Here is a 14,457-nt window from a genome sequence, read left to right as displayed (position 1 = left end):
CCATTCTCTCCCAGATCAAAGTGAAAGGCCCGTCTGGTAGATTTAGTGGCAGGCAGACAAGTTTTGGCTGTGCATCCGGACTCTGCCTCTTATAAGCTCTGTGTCACTTAACTTCACTGAGTCTGGTCTTTAAATGCAATTAGCTGTTTCTTAGACGTGCCAGGGTGTGTGACAGTCAGGGAGATGCTGGTATGGCACTTTGTAGGATGTTGGTGCCGCGTAATCACTCTGTACATGGCAGCGGGCATTACTATTTTACAAGTGAAAAGTGAGGCTCAGAGAGGCAAAGTGATGTGGCCAAAGCCTCTGAACTAATAAATGAAGGCCCAGAATGCCAACTCCCATGTCTTATCTTACCTCCATCCAGCCCCAATCTGTGCAGGACAGACGCTGGTAGAGTGTGCTGAGCAGGAGCACACGCCTGCAGGGTGGGCTCTGCCCTGGGCCAGGCAGGATCAGTCTGGGACCAAAGGGCTGATGGGTATGAGGTACAGGACTTCCTGGATGGATGCAGGGGCCCTGCTACCCCCACCTTATTTAAAATCTCTTTCAGGCCTTGGAGTTTATCCTTTTAAGCTCAAATTTTACAAAAGGGCTTTGTTTGGGCTATATAGAGCCTTACAGCCTTTGAGCGCCCCTTAGGTGGTTCCAATGTGGATCAGTTATTGGTGACTTCAAGAAAACACTGGCTCCTCCAGGAAGCTCATCCTGATTTTCTGAAATTTCCTTTCGCCCTCTCAATTTTGTTTAAATTCCTAGAGTCTTCCCCATGGGAGAGATTCAGCATGCTTCCCCTAGATCTGAGGTTCTTTCTCTTTTTTTGTGCCAGGAACATTTCAGTTGAAGGATAATGATAGTAAAGTTTGGCTTTTTTCTCCATCCCCAGTTCAGAGATCGCTGAATCCCATCCGTCAGGCCATAGAGATCATTTCAAGACTCTCAACCTGTCTTCCCCCAGACTTAGCCCATGTACAGTCTTGTGACCCCTTGTGACCATCAGGGTCTGGGACACAGTAGGTGCCTGGCATGTGCCTTTGGGGGTAAAGGTAGGCCTTGTGGGTCCCCTCTGAGTGCAGACCTGCCCCAGCTGGGGGTGAGCCAGCCGGAACCAGATGCTTCCTGAAGGAGGAAGCAGTGCAGGTGCTGGAAGGCCTCACATGCTTGCCAGCAGCAGCATGAAGCTGGGCCTCAGCTTGCAGAAGAGGAAGACAGTTCCCAGGCTGCAGGGCTCAGAGGGGACTTCAGGCCTGGTTCACAGTGGGCAACAGGCTCCCATGCAGCCTTTTGAAGATGCCACGTGGCTTGTGGCAAAATCTGGGGCTCTTAGCCTGGCCCATGGACTCCCAGTAGCATGTTCTTTCCTTCTCTGGCTCCAAATGGGCATGGCCGTGTGCCCCTCACCCCCAGCCAATTTTAGCTGAAGCTGTCCTGCTTGACAAATGGGCCATTTGCTTCCTGTGCTGGAGCTGAGTGGCTGGGTGCCCAAAGAGAGACTATAATTAGCAGAGAAAAGGGGATGGGATTGCACACTAGCATTGACAGTTAATTTTATACTCACAGGGAAACATAAACTGATGTTCTCGGAGATGTAAATATCATTTGGACATCATGAAGTTCCTGGGAAGGGTATGTCAGCCTCTCCCCATGCCTGCTGCTCCTGGAACCCTTGAATAAGAAACCTAGATCTGCTTGTGCTGTGTGTAGAGCCACCTCAGGGGCTACCCGGTGGCTTCTGGAAGGACTGAGGTGGCAGCACCCCTGGCTGGACCAGGAGAGATGAGCCTGTAATGGCTCAGTACACAGTGGTGCAGAAGCCCAGAGGTTTGGGTCTGCATTTGCTGCAGTAGCTTTCTATGGCTTTAGTGGTCTGGAAATGCTGCAAGGCTGACTCGCAAGGAAAATGTGATCTTTTGTAACAGGAGGGAGATCAGACCAAAGAAAGTTTTGTTTCCTGCCAGGAAGGCCGTTCTGGAGTGGGTCCCGGGGCTCTGGAGAGCTTATAAAAATAGAAGAAGCCACTGACTGCCTTTACAAAGAGGGCTGGGGTCAATTCTGCTCAGAATGCAGGCCTACAACAGCTTGGTGTTTTGGGGATGGTTTCTAAAGCAGGGTACCTGAACCCAGAAGCATAGCGTCAGATGGGAAGGAGGGAGGGGGGACAGCCTAGGATGGTGGTTAGATGTTGCTTTTTTATCTAAACAAACAAACAAAAATACTGAAACACAAAAGTCTCAAAAGTATGTGGAATCAATCCTGAAAATATTAAGGTGTTATCTTGTTGGTTCAGTGACAACATGCAAATTACAGTTTTCACCAAGATAGAGGATAAAACGCCACTTCTGTTGCCCGAGGCACACCGTGTCCTTGCATATTGGTTGCACGCCCTGCCTGGGCTCTGATAATGTGGGGTTCTTCTTTAACCGTCAACCCTGGCTCTAGGGCTGAAGGATCTCTGGGTTCTGTGTCTGGTTCAGGGTTGCTGCTGCTGCTAAGTCGCTTCAGTCGTGTCCGACTCTGTGCGACCCCATAGACGGCAGCCCATGAGGCTCCCCCATCCCTGGGATTCTCCAGGCAAGAACACTGGAGTGGGTTGCCATTTCCTTCTCCAATGCAGGAAAGTGAAAAGTGAAACTGAAGTCGCTCCGTCGTGTCCAACTCTTCACGACCCCATGAACTGCAGCCTACCAGGCTCCTCCATCCACGGGATTTTCCAGGCAAGAGTACTGGAGTGGGTCGCCATTGTTCAGGGTTAGAGTTGAGTAATTCCTTGTAAGTGCACTAATAAGGAAGGGGAGGATTTGGCTCTTTAAAACTTCTTGCCTTTGTTCTCAGAGGACCCGCAGGGCTTAGGCTGGCCTTGAACAATGATTTCACCATGTCCTGGGTTTTGGAGCATGAACTGACCAAATAACTTTGGTTAATATTTTTCTATCAAAAGTAGATTTTGTTTCTTGTGGTCCTCATTTTCCTATAGAGGGCCTTGTGTGTGTGTGTCCTAACTTTTTAAATTTAAATTAAAAAATTTACCCAGCTGAGTGATTTGGATGACATCATTTCACTCATGGTTTTCCCGACATGGCCAACTTGTTAATAAGCAGTTCTCGGCCAAGTTTGTCAATGCCTTTAGCACCTCTTGGCCTGTGTGTGCTGAGAAGGCATTCCTTTTAGACCTGGAGAGTAGGTATCAGTAATCCCAGATTATCCTTTCAAACTAAGGAGAATGGCACTTAGCGGTGACATACAGCAGAGCCCTGGACCGGAGGAGATGGCTTCCCGGTAACCCTCTGTTACCCGATGTTTCCAAGTAAGTAAGTTTGGTCTGTTTGACTTTTGGCATCCCTGCCACTTGTAGAGCTTAGGGGAAGCAGGCACTTCCCTTTACCCAGAACAGTCTTGGCGCTCTTTAGAAGGCCATTGAGGAGATCTTCTTTGAGGGCACATTGTATAATAGCCATTTTAAGCTGGAGGTAGACCAGGAGTAACTGGAGGAGCCACCACCTCCTTGGTGTTCAGGATGTTGACTCTAGAGTGGCTGTGCTCATGGCGTATCTTGCCCACATCTTGTCTGTATTATCCCTCATTTCCTTTACTTAGACCTTCACTGACAGCACCATGGCTTCTGACTCCTCTCCCACACTGCCTCCTGCTCTGTGGAGAAGTCCAGTGTATCTGCTCTTGGGAATGTGTGGCCTGGAATGCCAGAATCATTGGACAGGCAGAATGCTGGGTAGACAGCGCTGGACTCAAACCCAAGCGGGGATCTACTGGGAAGCCTGGCTTGCATCTGTTCAACAGACATTGATTGTAAATGCCTGTTGTGCTTCCTAAATGTCAGGGCTGTTCTGGTGCTGGGGATGCCTTAAACAGTTGAAAAATTCCTCCTAGCATGGAACTTATGTTCTTGTGGGGAAGACAAACAGTTAAAAGAGAAAACAAAAAAAGTAGTACATTTAATACTTGTCAATGCAAAGGAAAAATAAATCAGGAAATTGAGATTGAGAGTTTCAGGGAGAGAATTTTCTGTGTTTAAACAAGATGACCCCGAAGGCCTCACTGAGCAGGTGAGAAGTGAGCAAAGATGAGAAGGAAGTGAGGGAGGGAGCCACAGTGCCATTTGGAGATCAGGAGAAAGAGCATTCCAGGCAGTGGGAACAGCCTGTGCAAAGGCCCCAAGCTGGCACACTCCGTGTGTTTGGCCGGCAGTGAGGGGCCCAGTACAGTTAAAGCAGAGTGAGGAAGTGGGGGGAGTGAGAAGTGAGCTCCCACAGGCTGTGTGGACTGTGGTTAGGATTCTGGCTTTTACTCTCAGGGCACAGAGAACCAGCTTGTCCTGATTAGATTTTGCTTGGTCAACTCTGGTAGGAAGAACAGGCTGAAGGGGGCCAGTTAGAACACTATTGTGAATCCCAGGGTGATGGGGCAATGCAGTCCCAGACATGTCTGCGGGTTTGGGGTGACATCCACCGATAGGGCTCCCTGAAGATTTAGTATGAGACTTTGCCAGCTGAGAGCAGGAAGGGGTCCTCCAAGAACTTTTTTGCCTCATTTTTCCTGATGGGGAGTTACAGTGGTCACCTTTCCACCATTAGGAAAACTGATGATGAGGAATTTGACTTAAAAATCTCTTCAAAATCCCTCCTGCTCCAACTTTCAGTTTTCCTGATGATCATTCTGAAGATAAATCCCACTGAGTGTACTGCCCGTCCCCCTGAGCAGGTCTGAAATTTCCTTTGGTGTTCTCCCTGTGTAATACACACCCCAGGGCCCCATGCTTTCAGGTTCATAGTGTTTCCACTGTCCTTATCTCACTAAAGTCTTGCAAAAACCCTTGGGTGAACAGGGCAGAAATGATAGTCTTCATACCCATTTTTCAGATGAGAACACAGACTCGTGTGGTCCAATGTTTGTCCAAAGCCCAGGGTTAGCAAGTGGCAGAGCTGAGACTGCAGCCCAGGTTCTCTGATCCTCTAGCCAGTGGCATTTCCCCTGACTCACCAGTACTTCCCACCAAAGCAGCATTTCCAAATAGGGTCTGTGTTAATTTACTGGGGCTGCCATAATAACGTACCACAGACTGGGCAGCTTAAGCAACAGAGGTTTATTGTCTCTCAGGTCTGGAGGCTGAATGTCCAAGATGAAGGTGTGGGCAGAGCTGGTTTTCTCGGAGCCCCTCTCTTTGGCTTTGCCAATGTCTGTCTTCTCCGTGTGTCTCCACGTGGTCTTCTTTCGGTGTGTCTGTGTCCTAATCTCCTCCTATGAACATTCATAGTGGATTCAACCCGAGTCGTAAGACCTCATTTTAACTTCATTACCTCTTTTAAGCCTCAGTTTCCAAGTACAGTCCCATTCTGAGGTTCTGGGGGTTAGGACTTCAGCTTGTGAATTTGGGGAACACAGTTCAGCCCATAACAGGTTCCCTCACATCCAGTGACCTGGGGTGACCCCCTCCAACGGCAGGCACCAGAACCCTCCCTCGAGTCCTTCGTAGGAGAATCAAGCAACTGCAGTCCTTCTCCTCTCTCACTCCTTGTTTTCCTGCTGCAGCTGATCGGGGGCCTGGTCCTGTCTGTGGGGATCTATGCAGAGGTCGAGAGGCAGAAATACAAAACCCTGGAAAGCGCCTTTCTGGCTCCGGCCATCATCCTTATCCTCCTGGGGGTCGTCATGTTCATCGTGTCCTTCATCGGCGTCCTGGCTTCCCTCCGCGACAACTTGTGTCTCCTCCAAGCGGTGAGTCAGCCCCAGGCACCCATCAGCTGGTGGGGGGGGGGGGTGTGATCCTTGGAGTCCCTGGGAGAGCTGGGAGACCACCCTGGGCCTTTGGGCAGCCCTGTTAATCAGTCCTTGCCTCAAACCAGCTCTGCTGGAAGGTTTCGTGGGTCAGCCTGTCCATGTTGGCCCAGAAGGGCTCAGCTTCCTCCACTTCTGCTTAGAAAGGCTGATTCAAAGACTGTTCTTAAACCCCATGTTGGTCTAGTCTGTCTGTTGGAAGTGGGAGAAGGTACGCTCAGATGAGAGCAAGCAAAACCAAGAAAAGTTGTCGGTGGTGACTCATTAGCTCATGTAACCAGCAAGTCTACCCTAGGTCCAGGGGTTTAGCTGACACCCTTGGGCTCTCTCTCTTGCCACCTCCCAGCTGGATGCCAGGTGCTGGCCTTGAGTTCTCTTTGCCATGGTCACCAGCAGCCTTAGGCCAACAGTCCTTATAGCTCAGGGTCCTGGGGAGTCTTTCCTGGTAACTCTGGCCAAGATCCTAGGATTTTGATGGGACTGCTTGGCCAAGTGCCTGCCCTGGGGTCACGGGTAGTGTCAGCCTCCCTGCCCCCTTACTGTGGGGTGAGGGATGGCTTCTCAACACAGGGAGTGCCGGATAGGAGATCTGTTTACTCTGCACCCACATGTGTGTTTGACCTCATTGTTCCCCTCACCCGGGAAGCCCCTAAAAGCCCCTATGAGTGTGGTCTCAGTGATCCTTCCTGAGGCTGGAAGTTGTTGACATTAGTTTGGACAATGCTTGTTTCTGTGCTAAAGAGTGGTGTATATACTCAGCCTGAGACATCCCCTCATCTGCCCTTGGGGTCTGGGAAGTCACTTTGCAGGGGTTTTGCTGGCAGAGCTGGAAACGCTGCTCTAACCTGCCTGTCAAGACAGGCCTGTCCGCTCTGGGTCAGCCAGAGGAGGACCAGCGGCTGCTCAAGGTGTGGGGTTGGGGGAGGGGATTGTGTTTTTTCACCCAGACCCCACTGAGGACTTCTGGGACAAACCTCGATAACATTCTGGCTGGGACAGCTGAGTCACTCTTCCTCATCACAGGCTCCAGCGACGGGCCTTCCTGGGAATGTCTGTCCACATCCTGTGCCTCACAGGAGGAAGGGGTGAAAGGCCCAGGAGCCCTTAAGAGCTCTGACAAAGATGATTTTTCTTACTGTGCTTGACCTTGAAGCAGACGGCCCTTCCCCTTCCCCTCTCGGTGACTCACTGAACTTCGTTTTGCAGTTCATGTACATCCTTGGGATTTGCCTCATAATTGAGCTCATTGGTGGCGTGGTGGCCTTGATCTTCCGGAACCAGGTGAGCCTCTGGCACATTGATCAGTCCCGGGTATGCTGGGCACCCGCTCTATGTGCGCCCTGTTGCAAACTGGGAGTGCAGCGGAGAGTGGGGCGGATAATCCCTCCTGTGCCTATTGGGCTGGGGAGACAGGCACTGAACAGGTAGCCCAGAAAACAAGAGAACAAAACAGGCTGATGGCAGAGTGCCTGGGGTGGAGGTGGGGAGGACGCTGATGAGAAGGAGCCAGCCTGCTGAGGCTCAGGGGAACAGAGGGAACCACTGAGGCAGAAGGGAGCTTGGTGGGTTTGTGCACAGTGTGGAGGCTGCTTGGCTGAAGGTGAGGGATGGGGAGTGGGTAGAAGGCGAAGCTGGAAGGACTGGCCAGGGCAGATCACGTAAGGCTTTAGAATTTTTTTAAAAGGCAGTGGGAGCCTGTGGAGAGTTTTATGCTGGGAAGTGATGTGATCTGATTCACGTTTTACTTGCTGCTGAATGGAGAGTGGACAGTAGGGACACTAGCCGTGGGTGAGCCTTAACCACGGGCGTGTCTTAGTGTTGGAATCCAAGGGTCTTCTTCCTGTTTCATGAGTACCAGGAGAGGGGAGGGGAGATTCCCGTCACATTGATGGAGTCACTGAGGCACAGAGAGGTTAAGAAGCCCTCCTAAGAGTACATAGCAAGAGAGAGGCAGCTCAGGGACGCTTTCCAGTTTCTTTTCATTTCTTTTTTCCTCCTCTGCCCCAGCCTTATTGAGGAATAATTGACAAATAAAATTATGTTTAAACTCTACAATATGATGATTTGATATATGTATACATTGTGAAAGGATTACCATAATCAAGTTAATAATACATCCATCACCTTGGATAGTTAACTTTGGGGGAGGGGTCAGAAAACGAAGATCATGGCATCCGGTCCCATCACTTCATGGGAAATAGATGGGGAAACAGTGGAAACAGTGTCAGACTTTATTTTGGGGGGCTCCAAAATCACTGCAGATGGTGACTGCAGCCATGAAATTAAAAGACACTTACTCCTTGGAAGAAAAGTTATGACCAACCTAGATAGTGTATTCAAAAGCAGAGACATTACTTTGCTGACTAAGGTCCGTCTAGTCAAGGCTATGGTTTTTCCAGTAGTCATGTATGGATGTGAGAGTTGGACTGTGAAGAAGGCTGAGCGCTGAAGAATTGATGCTTTTGAACTGTGGTGTTGGAGAAGACTCTTGAGAGTCCCTTGGACTGTAAGGAGATCCAACCAGTCCATTCTGAAGGAGGTCAGCCCTGGGATTTCTTTGGAAGGAATGATGCTAAAGCTGAAACTCCAGTACTTTGGCCACCTCATGCGTGATGCTGGGAGGGATTGGGGGCAGGAGGAGAAGGGGACGACCGAGGATGAGATGGCTGGATGGCATCACTGACTCGATGGACGTGAGTCTGAGTGAACTCCGGGAGTTGATGATGGACAGGGATGCCTGGCGTGCTGCGATTCATGGGGTCACAGAGAGTCAGACACGACTGAGCGACTGAACTGAACTGAACTGAAGATCTTAATATTTAAGATCTATTCTCTAAGCAAATTTCAAATATATAATACTGAATTATTAACTATAGTCACCATTACTGTTCATTAGATCCTCAGAACTTATTCATCTTGTAACTGAAAATTTATACCATTGACCAACATCTTCCTGTTTCCCCCACCTCCTATCCCCTGACAACCACTTTTCTACTCTCTGGTTCTATGAGTTTGAGTCTTTTTTAGATTTCAAATATAAATGGCCCCATATAAGAAGTGTTTGTCTCTCTCTCTGACTTATTTCTCTTAGCATAATACCCTCGAGATTCACCCATGTTGTTCTAGGTGGCAGGTTTTCCTTATTTTTCATGGCTGAATAATATTCCATTATATATATATACATTCTGTATACACAAACAATGGAATATCTGTATCTCTCTCACATCTTGATCCATTCATCTGGCAAACAGACAGATCTTGGCAATTCTGAGTAATGTTGCGATGAACGTGAGAGTTCTTTTCACGGCAGATGACTCTTTGAGATAGTAATTTCATTTCCTTTGGCTACGAGTGGGATTGTACCACATATGGTAGTTCTATTTTTAATTTTTTGAGAAAGCATCATACAGTTTTCCATAGTGATTGTACCAATTTTACACTCCCAGCAACAGTGTACAAAGGTTCACTTTTCACCTCACCCACATTTATCTCCTGTTTTTTGATAATAGACATTCTGACAGGAGTGAGATTATATCTCATTGTTGCTTTAGTTTGCATTTCCCTGATGTTTAGAGATGTTGAGCATTTTTTCATTTACTTGTTGTTCATTTGTATGTCTTCTTTGAAAAACTATCTATTCAGGTCCTCTGCCCATTTTTTAATTAAATTACAGCTGATGCTTGAACAACATGGGTTTGAACACTGTATATCCACTTATACACAGATATTTTTCAATAAATATAATATCTGTATTTCATTTTACAGATCTTTAAATCAATTAAGTGTGAGAAATGTTTACGTTCATTTTACAGAACTTTAAATCAACTAAGTGTGAGAAAAGTTTATGTTCAGTTTGAGATCACAATGCTGCTTTTGCTGCTAAGTGGCTTCAGTTGTGTCCGACTCTGTGCAACCCCATAGACGGCAGCCCACCAGGCTCCCCCATCCCTGGGATTCTCTAGGCGAGAATACTGGAGTGGGTTGCCATTTCCTTCTCCAATGCATGAAAGTGAAAAGTCAAAGTGAAGTCACTCAGTCATGTCCAACTCTTCGCGACCCCATGGACTGCAGCCTACCAGGCTCCTCCGTTCATGGGATTTTCCAGGCAAGAGTACTGGAGTGGGGTGCCATTGCCTTCTCTGAGAGATCACAATATGTGGAGTCAAAAGGACTAGGGTTTGGGTCCTGATTCTATTTAAACTGTTTTAGCTTCCTGCCCTTCAGTGAGTTATTTATCAGTTCCTTTGTTTAGAGGCAGAGATAGCAGTATGCAGATTCTCAACTGTATTGAGGGTTGACACCCCTAATCCCTGCGTTGTTCAAAGGTCTACTGTATATATATATAAAAATATATATATACTGTATATATATATATTTTTTGCTATTTTGTATAAACTGTATATATATATAAATATATATATATATTTTGCTATTTTGCAACTGTAGGGGTTCCATATATATTTGGGGTAATAACCCCTTTTCAGATATATTGTTTACAATTATTTTCTCCCAATTCATAGCTTACCTTTTAACTTTTTACATAGTTTACTTTTTAGCAGAAATGCTTTAGTTTGACGTAGTCCCACTTATTTTTTTTGCTATAGGCAACATTGCCTATATATTTGATGTCAGATCCAAGAAATCATTGCCAAGACCAATATTAAGGAGTTTTTTCCTATATTTCCTTTAGGAGTTAGTTCTACTGCTACATTCAAATCTTTAACTCATTTTGGGTTGTTTTTTGTCTATGATATAAGGATCCCATTTCATTCTTTAGCATGTGGATTTCCAGTTTTCTCAACACTATTTGTTAAAGAGAGTTGGCATCTTTGTTGGGAATTAGTTGACCGTATATGTTGGCTTTATTTCCAGACTCCCTTTTCTGTTCCATTGATCTGTGTGTCTATTTTTATGTCAAAACCATAGTGTTTTGGCAACCATAACTTTGTAATATTGAAATCATGAAGTGTGATACCTTCAGCTTGGCTCTTCTTATTCAAGACTGCTTTGGCTACCAGGGTTTGTTGTGATTCCATATGAATTTGAACATTTTTTTCTGCATCTCTGAAAGATGCCATCTGAATTTTGGCAGGGGGATTGCGCTGAATCTATAGATTGCTTTGACCCATTGGTTGTCTTCCCAATTCAGTTTTGCTATTTGTTCCTCCCTTTTCCTCTTTTCTGCTTTTCAGACCATCTGCTCTGGGCTGGCAGATCCAGGGTACTGGTTCATTTTTCATCAGCCTTGAGGAGAGAGAAATGTTTATTCCATTTGCCCATGGGGATGCCTTTCTGTGCAGTCAGCAGGGCTCCTGGCTGCCCACAACTTTCCAGAATTATGAGTTAGTGCTTTACTAACTAGAGCCCAAGTCCAGGCCACGGTCAGCAGCATCAGTGGCTTAATAAACAATCTCCTAAGTGAATAGCAGTTCTCCTTTACAGGGTGCTTTCAGAAAGATTGATGACTTATTTTCCTTGCCTGTAGCTCAACAGGGGCCGTGACACCACTCCTTTCCAGGGAGGAGCTAAGTAAAGGCGAAACCTCCAGGGACCTTTAGTCCTCACAGCTGAGGATGCCATGGGCTTGAGGTCAGGGCTGAGAGCTTACATTATCCCCAAACACGGAGGGCACGACAGGGTGAAGTGTGTTCCTTCCCCTTGGGTACTGTGTCCCCTCATGGGACTATGTCAGTCCAGGAAGGACCCTCATCGTCAGGGCTCTCAGCTCTTTCGTCAGGCTTATGATGGGCTGTGCTCTCATATGACAGTGATATATAATTCAAAAACTTAAAAATGAGATACAAAACTGTAAGTGTAGGGACTTCTCTGGCAGTCCAGTTGTTAAGACTCTGTGCTCCCAATGCAGGGGACATGGGTTCAATCCCTGGTTGAAGAACTAAGATCCCACATACTCCACTGTATGGCCTAAGAGAAAGAAAAAGAGAGAAAGAAAAAGAAAAAAAAAAAAAAAACCCCTTAAATGCAATAAAAATTCCCAAAATAAAAAAAAAAAAATAGGCCTGGAAAAATCTGGAAGGAAATAGAAATATTAACATATTAATTCATATTTTCCCTGAGGGATGGGACTAGGGTGATTTTTATTTCCTCCTTTATATTTTTTTCCCCTAGCTCCCAAATTTTCTTTTACATTTTTTTATAATCAAGGAGGAAAATACCATATAAAGGAAAATAATGTCCCTGCCAACTGTAATGCCATGTGATTTTGTAAAACAAGAAATGGGCCAGTGGCGAGGATAGGGAAGGAGGAGCCTGGCCACTGATGGTGGCGAAAGAGGTGAGGCACAGTCAAGGTCGGGGTCCAGGTGAATTCCCAATTCGAGTTTTTCTTCCCCAAGAGGAGAAGACAGATTTCTGTGAGTCACAGTGTAACAAGTTCAGTCTCCATCCCCCCAGGCTACCTCTTAACTCTAAGAATCCACTTGTGGTGACAGATGGAGACAAATCATCAGGCTGATGACTTCACACAGGGCTCCCAGGAAGGTGCAACCGTGGTCACCTCCAGGCAGCGAAAGATAAAATCTCCCAGGAGCGAGGCAGAAATTCTCTATCAGTTGCTGACCCTGGGCACAGTTTCTGCTGCTAGGCATGACCCAGGAGTTGGATTGAAGCAGCTTCTCTGCTTATGCAGGGTGGAGTGGCTGTGTGAAGGGGAACTTGGTGCGGAGCTGGTGGCCCCAAGGATCCAGGCATTAAAAGCCGGAGAAGTGCAGCACCCTGGACCCAGCAGTGGGTGGAGAACCTGCGTGACTTCCACGGGTGTCTGGGTCTCACTGCTCTTTATTTTTTTTAATTAATTTATGTTTTGGCCATGCAGGGCTTCCCTGGTGGCTCAGTTGGTAAAGAATCTGCCTGCAATACAGGAGACCCAGGTTCAGTCCCTGGGTCGGGAAGATCCTGGAGAAAGGAATGGCTACCCACTCCAATATTCTTGGCAGGATAATTCCATGGATGAGAGCCTGGCAGGCTACAGTCCATGGGGTCACAAAGAGTCAGACACAACTGAGCGACTAACACTTTCACTTTGGGCTTCTCTGTGGCTCAGACGGTAAAGAATCTGCCTGCTCTGCAGACCTGGGTTCGATCCCTGGGTTGGGAAGATCCCCTAGAGGAGGAAATGGCAACCCACTCCAGTATACTTGCCTGGATCTTACTTCCCTGACTAGGGATTGAACCTGCATCAGGGCAGCATGGAGTCTTAAGCACTGGACAGCCAGGGAAATCCCCAGGTCTCATTGTTTTTGACCTGACATCACCCCAGCTTGCTGTGAGCCTCCCTGAAGGAATATTGGGGGTGTTGGAGGTGGACAGCTGCTGCCCATGTGTTCCCAGCAAGGCAGGGCTGAGCTTCCAGTTCCCAGAAGACACTGGGCTGTGGCTGGTATGTCTGTACCCATCCCTGGCCTCCTTCCCTCTACCTCCTGGACAAGTGGAGGAGTGACCTCTTTTCTGGCCTTGATTGGATGGTGCCGTGGTCACACCCAACATCAGCCAAGGAACAATGGGCAGCACCCAACCTGTTTATCTTGGCACTGTCACCAGCTGGCTCTCGGCGTGACCGTAAGGTTGGAGCCAGGGAGAAAGGAGACCGCACGGCCTGCTTGTCCTGTTTCCACCTGGAGCAAGTAGAGAAAGTTCTACACTAATGTGAATGGACTCCTGCAGCTGGTGCATCCCACTGTCAGCCGTTTGGAAGTGAGAGCTGGGCTCCAAACACCTGGGAAACCAAAGCATAACCTTCCCCCACCATGGGGATTAATCCTGCGACTTCCAGCCAAGTTTGATAGGCTTGCCTGGTGGCTCATTTGCTTGTGGTGGCTCGTGGTGAAGCATCTGCTTGCCATGGAGAAGACCTGGGTTTGATCCCTGAGTTGGGAAGAGCTCCTGGAAAAGGAAATGGCAACCCACTCCGGTATTCTTGCCTGGAAAACCCCATGGACAGAGGAGTTCATGGGGTTGCAAAGAGTCGGACACAACTGAGGGGCTAACACACAGTCCAGCCAGGTCTGAGGAAGGGACTGGCAGATATTCCTGAGAACCTTGCAGTGTTCACACCTCTTTCTTTCTCACTCTTTGGGTTCCACTCAACCCTTGGTTGTCTGATGGGGGCCCATCTCAGGGCTGGAGCAGATGCTGGGGTCTGGAGGCAACGAGGATGAGTCTTCACTTTCTGGGGGGATACTGAGGGGAGCCCAGAGATGCTGGCTCAGCCCAGGCACTCAGGGAGGAAGGAAGTCTGAGTCTGAGCACCCGCCTCTGCGTTGTGAGAGCTGAGCTGGCGATGGTTCTGGCTGAGCTGCCGGCTACTGGGCCTCCCCAGAGTGGGCCCCAGAAGCTGACATGAATCGATGGAGGCCGGCTGGCAGCCTGCAGGAAACTAGGGCAGCTCCGTCCCCAGAGGCCTGGTGGGAGGCTCCAGCTGCTGGCTCTTCCACTCCTCCTTTTCTGCTCCTCAGCCTCCCATCCTGGGGAACTGCCACCCATTCCTCCCACTCCCTCCAAAGCTTTATTTATTTGTTCTTCAGGCTTATAAAAGGCTTTATTGATGCATAATTCACATACTGTACAATTCAGGTTTCCCTGGTGGCCCTAGTGGTAAAGAATGCACCTGCCAATGGGGGAGACCCAAGGGATTAGGGTTCGACCCCT

The 14,457-nt window shown here is 48.0% G+C and overlaps 1 protein-coding gene across 3 annotated transcripts in view; it reads left to right on the top strand.

Annotated features, from left to right (window-relative positions):
- Nucleotides 1-14,457, top strand: part of TSPAN15 (tetraspanin 15) — a 56,225-nt gene that overhangs the window by 27,188 nt on the left and 14,580 nt on the right. For 2 of the 3 annotated variants that reach the window (XM_040242201.1, XM_040242202.1), the window contains exons 2-3: nt 5,545-5,730; nt 6,997-7,071. The exons of the other annotated variant lie outside the window; for it this stretch is intronic. In XM_040242201.1, the coding sequence (XP_040098135.1) occupies nt 5,545-5,730; nt 6,997-7,071 (261 nt within the window). The remainder of the gene's footprint in view (nt 1-5,544; nt 5,731-6,996; nt 7,072-14,457) is intronic. 3 annotated transcript variants of the gene reach the window in all.

This window comes from Oryx dammah, unplaced genomic scaffold, assembly GCF_014754425.2.
Source record: "Oryx dammah isolate SB20612 unplaced genomic scaffold, SCBI_Odam_1.1 HiC_scaffold_6, whole genome shotgun sequence".
Classification (NCBI taxonomy): Eukaryota; Metazoa; Chordata; class Mammalia; order Artiodactyla; family Bovidae; genus Oryx; species Oryx dammah.
The sequence above is the reverse complement of the archived record's forward strand: the minus strand, read 5'-3'. Positions and strand labels throughout refer to the sequence as shown.